Source organism: Bubalus bubalis, chromosome 19 (assembly GCF_019923935.1).
Source record: "Bubalus bubalis isolate 160015118507 breed Murrah chromosome 19, NDDB_SH_1, whole genome shotgun sequence".
Lineage (NCBI taxonomy): Eukaryota > Metazoa > Chordata > Mammalia > Artiodactyla > Bovidae > Bubalus > Bubalus bubalis.
The window spans coordinates 62,472,867-62,490,000 of NC_059175.1; the positions used below are offsets into that span (position 1 = coordinate 62,472,867).

General features: G+C 49.1%; 1 protein-coding gene across 2 annotated transcripts in view; it reads right to left on the reverse strand.

Moving 5' to 3' along the window:
- The window catches only part of ANKRD33B (ankyrin repeat domain 33B), a 102,488-nt gene that overhangs the window by 16,511 nt on the left and 68,843 nt on the right, over window positions 1-17,134 (reverse strand). Inside the window, exon 3 of one of the 2 annotated variants that reach the window (XM_006059765.3) lies at window positions 908-1,048. The exons of the other annotated variant lie outside the window; for it this stretch is intronic. Within the exon in view, the coding sequence (XP_006059827.2) occupies window positions 908-1,048 (141 nt within the window). The remainder of the gene's footprint in view (window positions 1-907; window positions 1,049-17,134) is intronic. 2 annotated transcript variants of the gene reach the window in all.

Consider the following 17,134-nt stretch of genomic DNA (forward strand, 5'->3'; position numbering starts at 1 on the left):
TTTTAGTTACAAAAAAGTTTTTCATCTTTGAAGCCTGTCTTTGCTTACAGAATTTATTTTTCTTACAGCATCTCCTAAAACACTCCCATTAAGTAAAGCAGGAGAAAAAATAAAAAACAATCCAAAGTAGGTTGGGAATCCTCTAACTCCAATCTAATCACAAGACAAGAGTCTTCCCAAGTGTCGCTAGTGGTAAAGAATCTACTTGCCAGTGCAGGAGATATAAGAGATGTGGGTCCAATCCCTGGGTTGGAAGATGCCCTGGAGGAGGAAATGGCAACCCACTCCAGTATTCTTGCCTGGAGAATCCCATGGACAGAGGAGCCTGGAGGGCTACCATCCATAGAGTGGCAAAGAGTCGGACATAACTGAGCGACTTCACACATGCACACACAAGGTACTGAGATGGGAGGGCATGCCTTCTCTCCAGGAGCTCGTAGGGTCCAGCGAGATCAGCTGAAGCCAGTGCCAAGAACAAAACCAAAATAAATTAAGATGATGAAATCAAGTAACAGCAACAACAGCATCTCCCACTGACTGAGATGTTAAGACGCTCTCTCTGTGCCTGACCCTGGGTGCGGGCTTCATGAACATTTCTCACTTAATTGTCAGAATAACTCAAGGAGGCTGTGCTCTATTGACGGGCACTGATTCTCTTTTAGCATGAGGAGGAAAAGATCTTCAATCTTCACTGCAACAGACGGGATCTTTCTAGTTGTGGTATGTGAACTCTTAGATGCGGCATGTGGGCTCTAGCTCCCTGACCCGGGATCGATCCCTGGCCCCCTGCACTGGGAGTGTGGAGTCTTAGCCAGTGGACCAGCAAGGAAGTCCCAACACATTTTTTAAGGAGCACACTCAGCACTGCCTGGGGCCCTGAGACCACAGAAGACAGGTGGGGACGTACCTGCTAGCATCAGGGCTCGGATGCACTCCGTCCGGCCCTGCATGGCTGCTTTCATCAGGGCTGTGAACCCGAATGCGTTCCTCCTTTCAAGGTCAAGACCAGGGAAATAGTTCAACAAGTAGTTGGTGATGGTGACGTGCCCTGCAAAGAGAAATGCACACGTGGATGGACCACCCTCCACAAAGAGTGGGCATCCCAGAAGGGCTTCCTACACACAGAGCGAAATGGGGCAGTGTCCGCATGTGGGGCTGGACCATCTTTGGGAGGGTGGGCAACGTGTGTGTTTGCCTCCCAAGCCACAGGAAAAAATTCTCAGGAGTCCAGGATACGAGGCGACGGAGGACCCTGCCTGGGCCACAGCGCTGCTGCCTCTGGTTCACTTGAGTTCCCTTTTGCCGCCCTGCTTGAAGGCCAGCTGTCCAGGCAACCTGTTAAGGAGCAGACATGGGGAGCAGGGAGGCTGCGGGGGTGGCGGGGGCACACCTGAGCTGGTCGCTCACGGATTCTGTCAGCTCCCAGCAGGAGAGGGCAACGCAAAACAGAAAAGGAAGCTCGGAGCCATTTCCCAGAATTCCAGAGCCTCAGGGAGGAGAGAGTCTGCATCTCATCACCACAGCAACAGGATGTGTTAGTGCACACTGCCATCCTTGCATGGCTCAGAAGGTCCTTTCTCTTTCTCTCTCTCTCTCTCTTACACACACACACACACACCTACAGAGAACACAGGGAGTGTTGCTACCCAGACCGTCATCCATTAACCCAAGCAGGTAAGAATATTCATATCAGAATATAAATTTCCCCACTTCATCGCCCTGTACTTCAAAAAAAAGGGCCGGATTTTCTGCTCATTCTCAGAGGATTCTCAAAAAGCCCGCACACTCTTAGGTAGCGGTGAATAAGGAGAACATCATGTGAGAAGCCGTGTTCCCAGGATGCTCCTGGTTCACCCCGAGAAAGATCCTCAGACAACACACAAAGAGGCTCTGGGGTCAAAAGCTGTCCAAAGCCTGCTGTCCAATACCTGGGCTGGGTAACTCTGTTGTGAGGCTGTCCTGTGCACTGTAGGATGGTCAGCCGCCTCCCTGAACTCTGCCCACTAGACATCATAACTACCACACCTTCGTCCCTCCCAGGCATGACAACCGCAAGTGTCTCTGGACCTCACCAAGTATCGCTGGGGGCGAAATCAGCCCTGTTGAGAACCACTGTCCCAGAGGCTCAGATGTCGCTGTTTCAGGACCAAGGTGGAGGACAACCTCCCTTCCTGCTCCCCTTCGCCCTGACCCTGGCACCCCCAGCCCTTCTTGCTTGCCATCTGCATCCTGGCCCTAATGATGGCTAACACACCTCGGGAGTGCGGGCAGTCTGCACGAGGGCCTGGGTACCAGTCTCCATCCTCTTTTGAGGGGGGAGCTGCTCTGGGTCTTGGTTCCTGCATGAGGGCTTGATCTAGTTGCCGTGAGCGGGGACTACTCTCTAGTTGCAGTGCTGGGCTTCTCACTGCAGTGGCTTCCAGGCTCCAGGGCTCAGGAGTTGCAGGGCACAGGCTGAGCTGCCCCTCGGCATGTGGGATCTTCCCGGAGTGGAGAGGAACCCACGGCCCCTGCACTGGCAGGCAGATTCCTCACCACTGGACCACCAGGGAAGTCCCCAGTCTCCATCCCTCTACCCTGAGGAGTCAGCTCTGAAACCCCCTCATCCCCACCCCATGCAGGTCCCTCAGAACCCCCTTCACTGTCAGGGCTGCAGGTGTAGGGCCAGGTGGACACTGAACTGTACTTTCTGCTGTTAACTGTGCACCACCGGCTCCTCACAGGGAGACTTCTGCACCTCGAAGAGGCCAGGAAACCTGAGGCTCCTTCCTTGACTGGTACCAGGAAGGGCACTGCGTGAGACTGGGGATATGGCAGAGGAGGTAAGACCTCCCTGGAAGACGGCAGGCACGAGCCACAAGGTGCTTCCTAAGACTCACATACACACACGCATGCGTGCGCGCGCGCGCACACACACACACACACACACACACACACACACACACACACAATGCCCTGCAGGCCGGGAGGCCGAGCGAACAGAGGCCCCCAGCACAGCGGCAGGCAGAAGCCCCCTCTCCTGCCGCAGTGGCATCGCCTGGGCTCCACCCTGGCCCTGCCAATACATGCACGCCCCTCAGTAACTAACTCTTCCCACATGGGAGCCCTGTCCTCCCTGTCGTCGCACCCCGATCAAGACAGATGTACAGGTGGGACTGGGTTTCCTTCCTCGAACGGCACCAGATGCTGCAGGCTGCTGGCCGAGTGATAGTACCTCCTTCTCATCAGCCTCCGGGTTAAAAATGAACAAGCAGCAAAAACCAGGGTGTGGACTCTAACAGAAGCAGTGTGGTCTGCTCCCTGTGGCAGACCTCAGCCCGCCTCCTGACCTCATTGCCAACATGAAAAGGTGAAACTTCACTGACTTTCTGAGATGAGCACTGACTAACACGGTCCTGTCACGGGGTTAACAAGCCAGAAACAAATGAGCGGGACCTTTCCGCTCTGTGACTCACAGATTCCAACCAGAGGCTGACACTTTCTGACTTTCTGCTGTTTACAGAACCCACGCCGCCCCAGCCCCTCCCCCCGCCCCCCGCCGACCCAGGAAGGATGCTGGCTGTCAGATCCCCAAAGCAGCTTAACTGGGGCAAACTGTCAGGGCGGGGGCAGAGGGAGGGGGGGTCTTTTGATCTCAGTTGCGTTTGTGGTCCAGCTAAGCGCTTTGCAGCACCTGTCAGTTAGATTTAGCCTGGGTCGTAGTGAAACAAATTGCAATTTGTTTAGAGCCATTTTTTCTAAAAAACATGAAGGAGTGTGTCGGACGCATTTTCAGCAGGATGTCCTTTGCACTGACATATGCTAAACGCTCTGAACAGGCAGGGAGAAGGAACACCTAGGATCTACAAAGCAAACGGTCATTATATAGATCTGTCCTGCGCGTGGGCTGCAGTCCATGGGGTCGCCAAGAGTCGGACACGACTGAGTGACTTCCCTTTCACTTTTCACTTTCATGTATTGGAGAAGGAAATGGCAACCCACTCCAGTGTTCTTGCCTGGAGAATCCCAGGGACGGGGGAGCCTGGTGGGCTGCCGTCTATGGGGTCACACAGAGTCGGACACGACTGAAGCGACTTAGCAGCAGCAGCAGTCCTGCGCGTTATGTAGAGATCTGAAAAACCAACACGCAGCCCATGAGTTCTGACAACTCAGACTCAAGCTGTCATGACCCATGAAATCACTCCCAGGTCCTGCTGGCTTCCCCAGGATGACAGAACAATACCTCACTCAGCTGAAACAGAAGATGGACCCAATGCTGCTAAGAATGAATAGATGTTAACCTTCTTTAAGATGACAAGCTTTCTCCTTGAGTAAGAAAGATAGACAAATGATAGGTAGGTAGATAGATGATAGGTAAGTACAAAGATAGAGGGACACATGATAGATAGGTAAGCAATAGATAGATGATAGATGGATAGACAGGGAAGACAGACAGACTGATAGGTACATTGATGAATGGATCATAGATAGGTAGATGGATAGATGGTAGATAATTAAATAGAACCCGGCAAGGAGATCCAACCAGTCCATCCTAAAGGAAATCAGTCCTGAATATTCATTGGAAGGACTGATGCTGAAGCTGAAGCTCCAATACTTTGGCCACCTGATGCGAAGAACCAACTCCTTGGGAAAGACTCTGATGCTGGGAAAGAGTGAAGGCAGGAGAAGAATGGGACGACAGAGGATGAGATGGTGGGATGGCATCACCGACTTGATGGACATGAGTTTGAGCAAGCTCTGGGAGTTGGCGATGGACAAGGAGGCCTGGTGTGCTGCAGTCCATGGGGTCACAAAGAGTCAGACATGACTGAGCGACTGAACTGAACTTCCTTATAAAACAGAATGTGTCTCACATTAAAATCTAGTTTGAGCCTAAAACCATGGACCATATGGAATAAGATTTGGTCCCTGAAGTCCTCAGAGTGGACTTTGACCACGCGCAGCTCAAGAACACCCCCTCCCATGGACCCCGTGAGCCTTACCCTGCCTAAAAGCAGGGCATAAGTGACCCAGGGAATAAGTTAATTCTTGATGACTCAGCTTCAGTGGGGTGACTAAGTGGCCATGCGGACAGAGAACTGAGTACTTAAGAGAGCTGGCTCCGAGAACACCCAAGTTCAAGCTCCGAGCCTGCCACTTAAAATCCGGGTGACCTTGGGAAGGTCAGTCAACTTCACCGAATCTGTTTCTACAACTGGAAAAACAGAGATAATATTAACCTCACAATGGTGAAAATGACAAGAGACAAGGTATGTATAAAAAGTGCCTAACAGACAAATCTCTGGGCAGAAAAACTCCAAATAACTTATGCACATGCTCCAGTCCCAAGGAGGTGACACAGTAGAACCCACTCCTTCACTCGTGAGCTATGTACAGACTCCACTCCGAAGAGTAGACTATGAAGATGGTGGTGGGGGTGGTAATCTTCCAAGAGAGAGGTCTGGCCAACACGACCTCAGCCTGGTGATCGGGGTCAACAGTCGTGTCCAGAGCGTGCTCGGACAAAGATTCTCTGCTGATCAAACTTCAGTCAGGCTCCTGAACCTTCTCCCAGGTACATCTGTGCCCTTCCTTGCAAAATCTCGCTTTAGCAAGAACCCAGCTAGTAAGTCAATTGAACTCTGGTTAACTCACCCTTGCCCCACTCTAGTATCTGATCTGTTCTTCATCCTCCACCACCCCACAAGGGATATCCAATCACCCTGGCCCGCCTTCATCAAGAATCTTGCTAGGTTGGTTTGGCCAGAATCCCTCTGATGTTCCGCCTTAGTAATTTTCCATCCACAGACCCCCTCCCCTGCCATTCTGCTCCATGGCTAGAAATTCCCACTTGCCCATTGCAATGGTGCTTACACCTGTCTGATGATTCTGAACAAAGTTGGCCTGACATCTATAACTGGTGTCACTGAACACTTTAAAAAAAAGACAAAACCCTTCATGGGACATCATGAGAATAGCACTGTGGTGCTCCTTTGAAAAACCCATAACTCCACTCTAATCATGAAAAAAAACAACAGACACACACAAATTGAGGGACCCGCCCGCTACAGACTACTACCACCCCAGTGTTCTTGCCTCGGAAATCCCATGGACAGGGGAGCCTGGAGGGCTACAGTCTGCAGGGTCGCAAAGTCTGGCATGACTGAAGTGACTTAGCACACACACTGCAGACTACTAGACAAGCACTCCCCAGACTGTCAAGGTCATGAAATCTGAGGAATTGTCACAACCAAGAGCAACCTGAGGGGACACGACAATGAAACGTCATGTGGGACCCGAGCTGGGATCGTGGAACAGAAAAAGTACATTGGCGGAAAAACGAGGAAGTCTGAATTTTAAGAGATGGACTTAAGTTAATAATAAAGATGCATCGATACGGGTTTATTTTGTTCGATAATAAACAAAATTTGTGTCATAATAGTGTAAGATTCTACCACAGGGGTAACCAGGTGTGGGGTTTACTGAATTCTCTGCACAATCTTTGCAGCTTTTCTGTAAGTCTGAACTATTCTAATATCAAAAGTTTGTCTTATGAAAGGGGAATCTAGGCAAGGGCCACTCAATAGACTGCAAGGTAGGGACAGTGATTCTCATCCAGCTGCTAGGTGCGGATCCTATCTACGCCACACACAAGCCTCACGAGTGGAGGGGGAGGGGGGCTCATGGGTGGGCGTGCAATGGACAGAGAAGACGGTGGCTGGACCCCCAGCAGGACAGGAGGGTGGAGAGGAGATGCTGACTCAGAAGGAAGTGAATGGACACATCTTGGTGATTGTTGGGCTGAGCCAAACAACAGAAAAGCCAAAGGTGACTCCTGGGGACACCCCAGCCCCAGGGTTCTGACTCTACTTTGGATATTGCTGCTGTTGTTGATTAGTTGGCCAATGGCGTTTTCTCTGAGAGTACATGAGGGTGGAAAAGTCCATGGTAGCCAAGTCTGACTTCCTATCCGTCTATCTATGTTGCGGAAGAAAAGCAAAGCTCCCTTTGGATCATTGCCGTGGTTTTAAAGAGAAAAGGTTAATATCTATACATTCTTAGAAGCATCATGTCCACCCTTGATTTCCATTGAGTGACGATACCCCAAGTCCCAAGTGGGGAATTTTAAACTTTCCCACTCTCTTTTATTTTTTTCTTAATTATTTATTGTTTGGCTTTGCTGGGCCTGCTGCCACCTGGGCTTTTCTCTACTGCAGTGAGCTGGGGCTGCTCACTAGTTGCAATGTGTAGGCTTCTCTTTGGGGTGGCTTTTCTTGTCTCGGAGTGCAGGCTCCAGGGGCGAGGGCTTCAGTGGTTGTGGCGGGGCTGTGATTCCCTGGCTCCAGGGCACTGCCTCAATAGTTTGTGGTGCGCAGGTTTAGTTGCTCCACCGCATGCGGGATCTTCCCCGACCAGGGATCAAACCCGTGTCTCCTGCATTGGCAGGTGGATTCTTTACCCCTGAGCCATCAGGAAAGCCCTAAACTTTCCCACTCTTACAGAAAACCCCTCTGCACCTCCTACTTCACAAAGGGAATTGAAACCACAGAAGGGAACTCCCTCTACTTTCCCCCCATCACCCCCCAAACTTCCCCACATCCCTCCTAGAAAAGAGGGGAGGATTCTTCTCCTATTGAAATGCCAATCTCTCCTCCCCATCCATTGCTTTAAAGACATTCCCCATCCACTGCTGGAGAATATATTCATGCTACAAACTACTTCCTCTTTCTCTTCAACCTCTCCCACCTTGCAAATTCATTCCCACCAGACTGTATTATGGCTTAAATTTTTCACCTTTTGCCATGTGGCTTCAACATTCTTCAGTTAAGAACACTGGGACTTCCCTGATGGTCCACTGGTTAAGAATCTGCCTGCCAATGCAGAGGACACGGGTTCCATCCTTGGTCCTGGAAGATCCCACATGCCGCGGGGCAACTATGCCCATGCGTTACAACTACTGAGGCCCTCACACCCTAGAGCCCATGCTTCACAAGAGAAGCCGCCACAATGAGAAGCCCTCACCCCACCAGTAGACAAAGCCTGAGCATAGAAGTTAACACCCAGTGCAGTCAAAGAAAACAATGTTGGCCCATTTGACATCTGTGGAAGCTCGAAACACACACGCTGGCAGGACTATCTACCTAAGGAGAACATGCCTAAGATGACGTGATGGTTCCAGGAAGAGGATGAGAAATCCATGGAGCAGAGCGGCCCAGGCAGACGGGTGTGGCTCACTCACAGACACATGAGCAAAGGCAGTCTAGATCAGCCGGCTCCCAGCCCATCCACAGATGCATCAATTATAAACATGTTAAACTAGGGTTGGAGATTGTCATGCAGCAATAAGCTGGGATCTCCTGGCTTAAAATACACATGACTGTCTTAGTCCATTCGAGCTGCTGTAACAAACTGCCATTGACTGAGTGGCTTAAACAAGAAATATTTATTTTTTCACAGTGTTGGAGGCTGGGAAGTTCAAGGTCAAAGTGCCAGCAGATTCTTTCTGCTGAGAACCCACTTCGCAGCCCACTCCCTGGTTCATAGATAGTTGACCTGTTGTGTTCTCACATGGCAGAAGGGGTAAGGAAGCTCTCTGGGGTCTCTTTTATGGAGCACTAATTCTATTCATGAACGAACCCCTCCTCATGACCTAATTATCTCCCTAAAGCCCCATCTCCTATTACCATCCCTTGGAGATTAGGATTCAACATATGAATTTGGAGGGAGGACATAAACATCCAGTCCATTGCAATGATCAACAATAATCCCTGTGGCCCTGTCTTTGCACTCCAGTCATCTGCCAATCATATGACATCTTTTTAGTCTGAATTCCAGTCACCTGCTCTCACTGTTGCTACTTATACCCCCACCAATTCTCCTGAAACCATCTTCCTTCATTCCCCGATGACTGTCTTGTACCAAAAATCTGACAGTTATGAGTCAGTTCCCACCTTACTAGACATTTCCATAGCATTAACCACATGTCTGCTCCATCCAACACTTTCTGCAAATGTCCTGATAGCTCACCCTTCTGATTTTCTTCCTAGCTCTCTGGCCACCCCTCAATTTTCTTTGTGAATTCTTCTGTTCTCTGCTTTCTGAAATGCCACTGTTACTCGGATGCATGACTAAGCCTTCTTCTCATCTCGTACACCCTCCCTCAGTGATCCTATCCACCCTCATGGATCAAGTCATCATCCTAAAACTTCCAGATCACTTATCTCTAGCTAATCTATTTTCCTGAGTTTCTTACCTAAGTATATATCTACTGGATATTTCATCTTGAGCATTCCACCAACAAATCAAATTCAACATATAAAATTCAAAACATGTTTCTTCCAAACCTGCTCCTCCCATCCACATTCTTTGTCAATGATGAATATCAGCAATCACCCACCAAAGTGCCCAAGCCAGAAGTCTGGGCTTTCTCTTCAGCCCTCCCCTATCCCATCAACATCCAAGTATGGAGGAATTCTGCCAAAGCCACCTCTTAAACATCTTACAAGCCTGTCCATGTTTCCCCATCCCCACTTCTAACCTGGATGACAGCCGCCACCATATCCTTCCTGGGGTCCATTCCTCTCCTAACTGAACTTGTCCCATTTATGCTCCATTTTCTACACTATCAGCAAGCAACTCTTCCAATCAACACAACTACTACTTAAACCCTCTCATGCTTTCTACTCTTTAGATAAATTCTTGACTCTTTAACCAGCTAGCTTCTTTCTATCTAGCCCTGCTCTCTGAAGGGTAGCAGAATATGCCACCCAAAACATGCAACTGTGGCATAAGAATTATTTTGAGCCAAAGACAAGAGAAGAAGCAGATACAAGAAAAGCTCCCTGTCCCCCTCCATGTGCCTAAAAGCAGGACATACATTTTCTTATTTTATTCTTTTATTTTCCCAGGTTTTATTGATATAATTACCATCTAGCACTGTGCTGAATTAAGGAGTACAGCGTAATGATTTGACTTCCATATACTGTGAAATATTACCACAGTAAGTATAGCTAACATCCATCATTCCATTCACATACCCAAAAAGGGGTACAGTTTTTCTTCTTTGTAATGAGACATTCAAAAACTGCTTTCCTCTGTCCTGTCATTTCTCCATAAATATATGGAGATGGCATATATTTCCATCTTCTGTCTTTATGGAAGATGACATATAAGCCAGAGTTCTGAGCCACCTGCTTGAGTTACTCATCTTTAGCTGGGTGTCCCCCACTTACACATGAGGTCCATGTGTTTATAGGTGTCTGGTTTTCTCTTGTTAGTCTTTTATTACAGGGGTCTCACTTGGGAATCCAGTAGGGTAGAGAGAAGGTTAGTTTTCCTTCCCTATATCCCCTCTTCATCCTCAGCTCTTGCACTCATGGACTCTGTAATCACACAACTCTCTCTCTTTTTTAAAATTGTAATTTATTTATATATTTGGCTATGCTGGGTCTTCACTGCTGCTCGGGCTCCTCTCAAGTTGCAGCAGGCAGGAGCTACCCTCTAGCCGCAGCGCACGAGTCTCTCATTCCGATGGCTTCTCTCGTTGCGCCTCCTGGGCTCTAGAACACAGGCTCAGTAGTTGCAGTACTCGGACTTAGTCACCCTGCAGCATGTGGGATCTTCCCTGACCTGGGATCTAACCCAAGACCCCTGCATTGGCAGGCGGATTCTTTACCACTGAGCCATCAGGGAAGACAACTCTTTTTCCATTCACCTGTGTGCCATGCTTTCTCTAATCTACTGGTCTTTGTAGTCCCTCTGCCAGATATGTTCTTCCTTTGCTTTTTACCCAGCTACCTGATGGGCCACCCCTTCCAATGGAAGCTCTGCCCTCATCCCCCAGGATTGAATCAGGCACCTAAACCATAATGCCTCACAGTTCACATTTCCATGTGGCCATGGATTCCCACAGCCACCATAACCCTCATGACCCTGATCGAAAGTCCAAAACTTCCAATGGACAGCACACTTGGTAAATATTTAGTAAGTAAAAAAGCTGAAGGATTACTACTTCTCCCTTGAAAGATGTTCACGTATCAAAAAAGTTGCTAATTTTCAAGTCCCTGGTGGCTCTGTCAGTAAAGAATCTGCCTGCAGTGTAGGAGACCTGGGTTCGATCCCTGGGCTGGGAAGATCCCCTGAAGGAGGTCATGGCAACCCACTCTAGTATTCTTGCCTAGAGAATCCCCATGGACAGAGGAGCCTGGCGGGCTGCAGTCCACAGGGTCTCAAAGAATCGGACATGACTGAACAACTAAGCACAAGTCATAAAAACACATTATCAAGATCACAGGGCCATCACAATTAATAATTTTTGACTCATTCAACACATAACCGGTACCAATTATAAGCTAAAAGTCTTGTTTATGCTTTCATTCAAGGAAAGGAAACAGACAATAAACCTGTGCTGCTCTAAAAATGGGAAAACGTTACCGGATTAGGGTTGTCTAATGGCAATCCACTCCAGTATTCTTGCCTGAAAAATCTCAGGGACAGAGGAGCCTAACAGGCTATAGTCCAAAAGGTCACAAAGAGTTGGACGTGACCCAGCACCCACACACCAAGACTTGATTGTTCTGACAGCAGGTATTCAGAATGGAATTTCCCAAATGAGGCCAGTAGAGGGAACTGTTGACTGGAAATATCGGGTTCCAGCAGCACCAATGAAGAGGACAGGTTCTTTGTTCCCCTCCAGAAGCAGGGGTGGGGGGCTGCATGTGGGAGCAGCAGTGGGGAGCACACACAGGCCATCCTCTAACTAGGGAACAGGACCATCCTCTCTAGCTGGCGAGCACACACAGGCCATCCCCTCTAACTGGGGAGCAGGACCATCCTAACTGGGGAGCAGGACCATCCTAACTGGGGAACAGGACCATCCTCTAACTGGGGAGCACACACAGGCCATTTTCTCTAACTGGGGAGCAGGACCATCCTCTCTAATTGGGGAGCAGGGCCAGCAGCTTCAAAGGAGGTGGCATTGCTGTGCATGGTCAGAAAGGCTCGGAAAACGAGTTTATGGGAAAAGGCAAGGCAGTGCTAGGAAACCTGAGAGACGTGCCAAGCCCTAATTTATTTTAAACAGAAACCGAGTAAAAGCAAAACACTTCAAAAATCCATAAAAATCACAATGAAGTCAGACTCAAATCATGATCGGGTGTAGTGATAATAAAATAAGATAAATACAATGAAGAGGCATTTATCCCCGGCTCAGGCCAAGTCATACATTCTCCTCGAAAGTGGGGCCCTCCCCAGATCCAGTTCACAAGTCAAAACACACACGGGCAGCCTGAGACCCCGGCCACTGCCTGAAGCCTCCTGTCTCCAGCGGCAAGTGACATGAAGAATGTCATGAAGGGCTTCTTTGGGGTTAGCTGCTCAGTTGTGTCTGACTCTTTGCAACACCATGGACTGTAGCCTGCAGGCTCCTCTGTCCTTGGGAGTTTCCAGGCAAGAATACTGGAGTGGGTTGCCAGTGACTCGGTGGTAAAGAATCCACCTGTCAATGCAGGAGACATAGGTTCGATCCCTGGTCCAAGAAGATCCCACATGCCATGGAGCAACTAAGCCCATGCACCACAACTATTTAGATCACACTCTTAAAGCCTGGGAATCACAACTACTGAAGCCCAGGAGCCCTAGAGCCTCTGCTCCACAAGAGACGTGACTGCAATGAGAAGGCCTGCTCACCACAGCTAGAAAGCAGTCCCCACTCTCTGCAACTAGAGAAAAGTCAGCACATTGCAATGAAGACCCAGCACAGGCAAAAATACCAAATAAAGAAGTTAAAAAATAATGCCAGACTGGCTCTCAGTGCATTTCCTGCAGAACTTTAAAGATATGTTCAAGGAATAACAGGCTTCAGGGATGCACCAGAGGCTGTGTGTGCTGAATCAACTTGATATTATCACCAGTTCAGAAGACCCCTGTGGTTTTCTGATTTCATCTTACTTCTGCCGTTCTGTTAAAGGGGAACAAGAAACAGGAAAAGGAAACACCTAAAGCCATCCAATATTTTGGCCACCTGATGCAAAAAGCCGACTCAGTGGAAAAGACCCTGATGCTTTAGAAAGATTGAAGGCCTGAGGAGAAGGGGATGACAGAGGATGAGATGGTTGCATGACACCATTGACTTAATAGACATGAGTTTGAGCAAACTTCCAGAGATAGTGGAGGACAGGGAAGCCTGGCATGCTGCAGTCCATAGGGTTGCAAAGAGTTGGACGAGATCAAGTGACTGAACAATAAACAAAGCCACCCTCCGAGATGTAATTCATTCCTTCCATTATCTCACTTTATATTTTTGTTAGGGCAAGTCTGGTAGAGGTTAAAATTACTGGTATTACTGATATTTAGGGATTCTTGGAGGCTTTATTTTCATACATTCTCACCATAGAAAAAGCCTAATTCAGGTTCAGTTGTATCTTTCTTTTACATTTTATTTTTTATGTGAACCATTTTTTAAAAGCCTTTTTTGAATTTGTTATAATATTGCTTCTGTTTTGTGTTTTGGTTTTTTGACCACGGCCACAATGCATAGGGGATCTAAGCTTCCCGACCAGGGATTGAACCCCCACCCTTTGCATTGGAAGGCAAAGTCTTAACCACTAGACCACCAGGGAAGTCCCTCAGCTGTATCCTGATTCTGCAGAAGAACTCGAGGAGGTTAGGCTTTGAAGAGAACACCGGACAGGCAGATCAGGCATTTGCATCCTAATTTACACTCCGAGGCCAGGCTCCTGACTCTCAGCCAAGATACACAGCTGTGATATCAAATAATACAAACGTGTGGTCACTTCCCAGTCTTCCTTAACCACACAGATTCGGTAGGGGCCAACGCTGACCAGACCAAGTCAACTGGGGTCACTGCACCGCCCTGGCCAGTGACTTATTTGGTCAGGGTCGGGCGTGTGAGGCAAGCCTGACAGCTGTAACCAAAGCTGTGCTGGAGGCTTCTGGAAATGCTCTCCCATCTCAGAGAACAGGACACGGACTGGGACTTGCTCTTTCCCGAAGCTTCCTATGCTGTAACGTGAAGCCATGCTGCTTGGAGCTGCCAGGCCATCTTGAGCCCAGAGGGAAAAGGTCAAGAATTTCTGAGAAGCCAGGCCCAGATCCTGACAACACAACACCACAAAATGAAGCAACCACCCTTCACCCCCAACTGTTGCCTTCAGACAGGTCATGTTGCAAGAGAAGGCCGTTTTCTCATCGTGGAAGCTTGTTTCGTTGGACACTCAGGAGACTGCACCCAAAAGCCAGAGCAGATCCTGCTGCTGCTGCTGCTAAGTCACTTCAGTCATGTCCTATCCTAGGCGCCAGTGAAAATCACAGAAACGAAACTGCACCTGTGCCTCAGACGGTAACGACTCCGTCTGCAATGCGGGAGACCTGGGTTCGATCCCTGGAATGGGAAGATCCCCTGGAGAAGGAAACAGCAACCCACTCCAGTATTCTTCTTGGAGAATCCCTATGGACAGAGGAGCCTGGTGGGCTATAATTCATGAGGTTGCAAAGAGTCGGACACGACTAAGCGCTAACACACACACACGTGCAAACAGTAAGCGAAGTCCATTTGAGCTGATACATTCTCAGCCCTGGGGGACATGCTGGAAAGTTGAAGCTGGCACAGCTTCTCCTAAAAGCCACTTGGTAGGGCCTTCCCTGGTGGTCCAGTGGTTAAGACTCCTCACTTCCACTGCCGGGGGCGCCTGTTCAGTCCCTGGTCGGGGAACTAAGATCCCACAGGCCCTGTGGCAAGGCCAACAACAACAACAGAAAGCCACTTGGCAGGGGCTCCGTAAATGGACAGGTTGAAAACGTGCCGGTCCTTTGATGAAGCAATTGAGTTCTAAGTATCTGTGTGTACATTTCTTCTCTTTCCTTCTCCGCCCTGCTCTGACCTCCACAAACCACACCTGCGGGGTCCGTTAGCCCTGAAGTCTCAGGTGTGACTTAGCAGGGGCCCTGTGGAAGGTGCCAGAGGGGATGTGCTTCTGGTCCCCGCCTGCCTTCTAGCTAGGGGGTTCAAGTGACCCAGGCCCCAGCTCCTGGGGGCAGCCCTCCCCTCTCCCCCGCCCCCAGGACCCTTCCCTGAGCTCGGGCCCCATCTCCACTCGCAGTCCCCTTAATCGTTGCTCGGTTTAGCCTCTGAGTGCACCTGCTGCTGTACTGTACCACCAGGATGTTGGGGGGCACGCACCCCCCCCTCCAAACTGTCCCCCTCGCATCCCACCAGCCCCGACCCCAACACGAACGGCTGCACTCCAGCGTTGTCTGTAACCGGCTAATTCAGAAACCCTCGAGCATGAGACTTTAAATTCAGGAGATGGGGTTACGTGGGCCCTTGACCGCCCCTGTAGACCCAGCACTTAACACAGCCATTGGACATGAAGTGACTGCCGGATAAATACGTTTTAAAAGAAGATTTTGTATAGAAAGATGAGCCACAGTTGACTGACTTTCTCAGTTACTGGACGCCAGGGACACGGACGTGAACACACCATCACTCAGGTGTGTGCTGTAGGAACCAGGCAAATCTCGTGTCCACTGGTCCATGCAGAAAGATCTCCTAGATCTACTGAGTGAAAACAATTAAAATCAAGTCTCTACAGAATTGCCCCATCCAAGTAAATAAAAGGTGCCTGCACATGCTTTGTGTTTGAAAAGGAGAGACTGAGTTCTGGCAAAGTAACCAGCTGGAATGCGGCTAGTCTTATGAGAGACCTGGGGAGAGAGAGAAGGGACAATTCTTTTATTTTTTTTAAACAGTTTTTTAAAATATTTATTTTATTTATTTGGCTGGACCAGGTCTTAGTTGCAGCATGTGGGATCTAGTTCCCTGGCTGGGGATCAAACCCAGACCCCCTTGTACTGGGAGTGCAGAGTCTTAGCCACTGGACCACCAGGGAAGTCCTGGGAAATTTCTAATGATTTTTTAAAACAATACTTCTGCAGTGATTTTTCACCATAAGCACTTATTACTATATGTTTTTTGGTAGTAAGAAATCATCAAATAAATAAAGCTGGTTATAGAATTGGATTAAAACGGGGCATCATTTGATTCTATCCACTAAAATCGCAAACAGCCTCTTTGGTTAAAATATCAGTACGTGAACGTCATAACAGAAGCTCTCAACTGCTGTCCTTTATCCTCGCTGTGATCTAGTGAAGGCTGTGTCCCTGTGATAACATCTCACCCGGCTCCGTGAACCACTCCAGCCCCAGCTCCGAGGCCCGCTGACAGGCACCTGGGCCACCATTCTGTATGGGAACCTGTAACACTCCAGTTCCCAAAGTGAGGTCCCCAGACCTGAAGCACCAGCCTCACCTGGGAACTCGCTGAAACGCACACTGCGAGTCTCACCCCAGGCCTTGCTGCTGTTGTTTACTAAGTCGTTTCCGACTCTTTGTGACTCCACAGACGACAGCTGGCCAGACTCCTCTGTACATGGGATTTTCCAGGCAAGAATCCTGGAGTGGGTCGCCGTCTTCTGCTCCAGGGGATTTCCCCACCCAGAGCTTGAACCCGAGTCTCCTGCATTGTCAGGTGGATTCTTTACCATTGAGCCACCTGGGAAGTCCCAGACCTACACAATCCAAAACTCTGGGGACTGGGTCCAGCCATCTGGGTTAAAACACAGATTATCCACCTGTGGGTTATGATGATTCAGCTTGTAACTGAGCAGGATCCTCCGGGGCCTTCCCAGGACAGACACCCCCACCCCGACCACATCCTCTGCCAGCCTCTTCTTTGTACAAAAAAAAAAAAAGTTAGCCTCCTGCTGCTGCTGCTGCTAAGTCGCTTCAGTCGTGTCCAACTCTGTGTGACCCCATAGACAGCGGCCCACCAGGCTTCCCCATCCCTGGGATTCTCCAGGCAAGAACACTAGAGTGGGTTGCCATTTCCTTCTCCAATGCATGAAAGTGAAGTTCCAAAGAATAAATTTAATCAGAGTAGTGAGAAAATGCAGAAATAAAGGAGAACAGTCAAGCAAAACAAATGAGTAATAGTTTAGCCATTAAATAAAGTCAAGGACCTTCAGTTCCTTCTCAAGGGCCACAGGTGATATTCTGAGCCACGTCCTCTGAGCTGTTTTGCAGATACTGAAACCCCCGCCAGGTGGAAGAACTTAACTGTATGCTGCCCATAAGCACG